The sequence below is a fragment of the Etheostoma cragini genome, unplaced genomic scaffold, assembly GCF_013103735.1.
Source record: "Etheostoma cragini isolate CJK2018 unplaced genomic scaffold, CSU_Ecrag_1.0 ScbMSFa_859, whole genome shotgun sequence".
In the NCBI taxonomy this organism is placed as follows: Eukaryota; Metazoa; Chordata; class Actinopteri; order Perciformes; family Percidae; genus Etheostoma; species Etheostoma cragini.
Window position 1 is genome coordinate 1 of NW_023269493.1, and position 2,687 is coordinate 2,687.

At 51.2% G+C, this 2,687-nt stretch overlaps 1 protein-coding gene across 1 annotated transcript; it reads left to right on the top strand.

Annotated features, from left to right (window-relative positions):
* Nucleotides 1–6: 6 nt before the first annotated feature.
* Nucleotides 7–1,913, top strand: LOC117941501 (mucin-7-like; the record flags this gene model as incomplete). The annotated part of the gene is made up of 3 exons (XM_034866509.1): nt 7–200; nt 451–1,067; nt 1,836–1,913. Coding segments are annotated over exons 1-3 (822 nt in total), but the record flags the coding sequence as incomplete, so codon positions are not given.
* Between the last annotated feature and the right edge of the window lie 774 nt (nt 1,914–2,687).

The following is a 2,687-nucleotide window of genomic DNA, read 5'->3' on the forward strand; positions in this document are numbered from 1 at the left end:
CCAGCCCCCTAGGACCCCCACCCAGCCCCCCGGGACCTCCTCCCAGCCCCCTGCAGCCCCCGCCTTCCGGACCATGGTGCTGCAGCCGGTGCAGACGGCGTCTGGCGCCCAGTTTTACCGCAAACCGGACGGGAAACTGGTCCAGCTGATCCCCATCAACCAGCTGAGACCAGTCCACGCCGAGCTGACCAATCACAGAGGTCCGTCTCTCAGGGGACTTTAACCAATCAGTGGAGAAAGTTAATTAAAAGTTACAAATGTAAAAAAAAAAAAAAAGTAATAATCTTTTTTTTAAATAATTGTAATTTATATTGTAATATTTTTTAAATTGTTAATTTACTTTATTTATTTTAATATATTTTTTAAATATTTTAAAATGAGTTTTTGAGACTTTTAATGAATTTCTTAATAATTAAATGTATTAATGATCCTCTCCTCTCTCTCTCTCAGTCCTCCCCGCTTCCATTCAGACTCCAAGCAACCAAATGGCTCCAAACCGCGTAACCGTGGTAACCCCAGTGACCCCCCCCTCCCTGTCCAGCTGCTCCCTGGCCCCCCTGGCCCCCCCGCTGCCCCCCACTGCCGGCTTCCTGTCTCCGAAGGGGACGTGCACCTTTAAAATCCTTCCCTCTGACTCCAGTCGGGAACCAATCACCGTGACCTGTCCCAGAGTTCCCCCCAAGACGCGGGCACCGCTGGGACCCCCCACCGTCATCGCTGCACCCCCACCACCAACCCCCGTCATCGTGGCACCTGCCGCCGGCGCTCCGCTGAACCTCATCTCCCTCAAACCCTCCGCGGGCCGGGGGGCGGAGCTTGGCGTCAAAGCGGTGGCGGTGGCTCCGCCCCCGTCAGCGGAGCCTGCAGGGGCGGAGCCTGTAGGGGCGGAGCCGGCGTACAACCTGGTGGACCTGGACATTGTCTGCGTGGATGATGAGATGGAGCTGGCTGCCGCGGAGACGGCAGGCGTGGAGCTGCACGGGTCGAGCAGCGAGACGGACAACTCGTCCGACTTCGGAGACGAACTGGACGGGGACGAAGACAAAGAGACGAATGTAGACAACCAAGTAAGAGGAAGTTAGAGTAATATTCTTCAAGAGTGCAACGCGTTCCCTTGTGTAGTATGTTTGTTTTTGTGTGTCTGTTTGTGTGTTGGTGTCTGGTTGTGTGTCTGTGTGTGTGTGTGTGTGTCTGTCTGTGTGTGTGTCTGTTTCTGCATGTGTTGTTTTGTCTCCCTGGGACGCGTTCCTATGTCCCTGTGTGTTGTTAGTAACTGTTCAAGATCACAAATAAAAAGAGTGCGATGTGTTTGGGCCTGGAGGTCTGGAGGCCTGGAGGTCTGGAGGTCTGGAGGCCTGGAGGTCTGGAGGCCTGGAGGCCTTCATTATTTCCAGACCCTCCGTTACAGGTCTGCAGAGTCCACAACACAGACCCAGGCACACCGACACACACACACACAGCAAAAGATAGAAAAATTAAGAGAGATAAAGAGGAGCATAAACAAAAGGGGGGCTGGCGTCTAAATGGAGCATCAGTTTTCACGTCAGGGATGAACTGAGTCCACGTCTCCAGGAATGCTGAGATAGAGCCTTTCAGAGAATAGAATTAGGCTAAATCCCAGTTCTCCATATTACCCCTACCCCTTACCCTTAGCCCTTACCCGTTACCCCAAGCCCTTGGAACAAAGGGGTAAGGTCTAGGGGTAAAACACCCCCTCTATGAAATGGGACATGACTTGGTTACATCACCGTACAGTGTTGATCACAAACTTCCAAGATGCCGCCGATAGCTTGAGTTCTGACAACAGTGTCATATGCATTTATATATTTATACAGGGGGGACAGGGTGGACATTTTTCTTTGGCCCCCCAGACCTACAAGAAAGACCAACATACAGACACCATGTCAAACATAGTAAGAAAATTTAAAAATATCAGGATAAAAAAGAATGTATATGCTTGAATTTATAAAACAGCAGCTCAGTTTGATGGACACTGATGCGTTTGGAATAAAAGTTTTGAAATTGTCGAGCTCCTCTTTAATCTGTGGGGGGGCTCCAGTTGAGCAAGATCAGCCTCCGGGCTAGCACAGATGGAAACTCCAGGGCCCAACGTAATACAGCAGGGAGGTCTATTGGTATCTCTTTAAACCAATCACAGTCATTGTGGGCGGGGCTAAGCTCCGGACAGAGCCCTGGTGCCGCTGCGGAAGGAAGTTGTTTTGGTGGAACGTGTGTACGTTCAGAAGTAGTTTTAGGACAGGGACGGAGGTTAGAGCGCCATCACAGAGACAGAGGACGGGGACGGAGGTTAGAGCGCCATCACAGAGACAGAGGACGGGGACGGAGGTTAAAACGCCATCACAGAGACAGAGGACGGGGACATAGAGACAGAGGACGGGGACGGAGGTTAAAACGCCATCACAGAGACAGAGGACGGGGACATAGAGACAGAGGACGGGGACGGAGGTTAAAACGCTGAGACAGAAGACAGGGACGGACATCCGGCCAAAGAGAGGGACATTCGTGGAATATCCGTTGGTAACAGAGCAATCCCGGAGGAGGATTCTCATAATGGTCCAACTTTTACTCTGAAAATCTTTGAGTTTCCTCCATAATTGTGTGTGTGTGTGTGTGTGTGTGTGTGTGTGTGTGTGTGTGTGTGTGTGTGTGTGTGTGTGTGTGTGTGT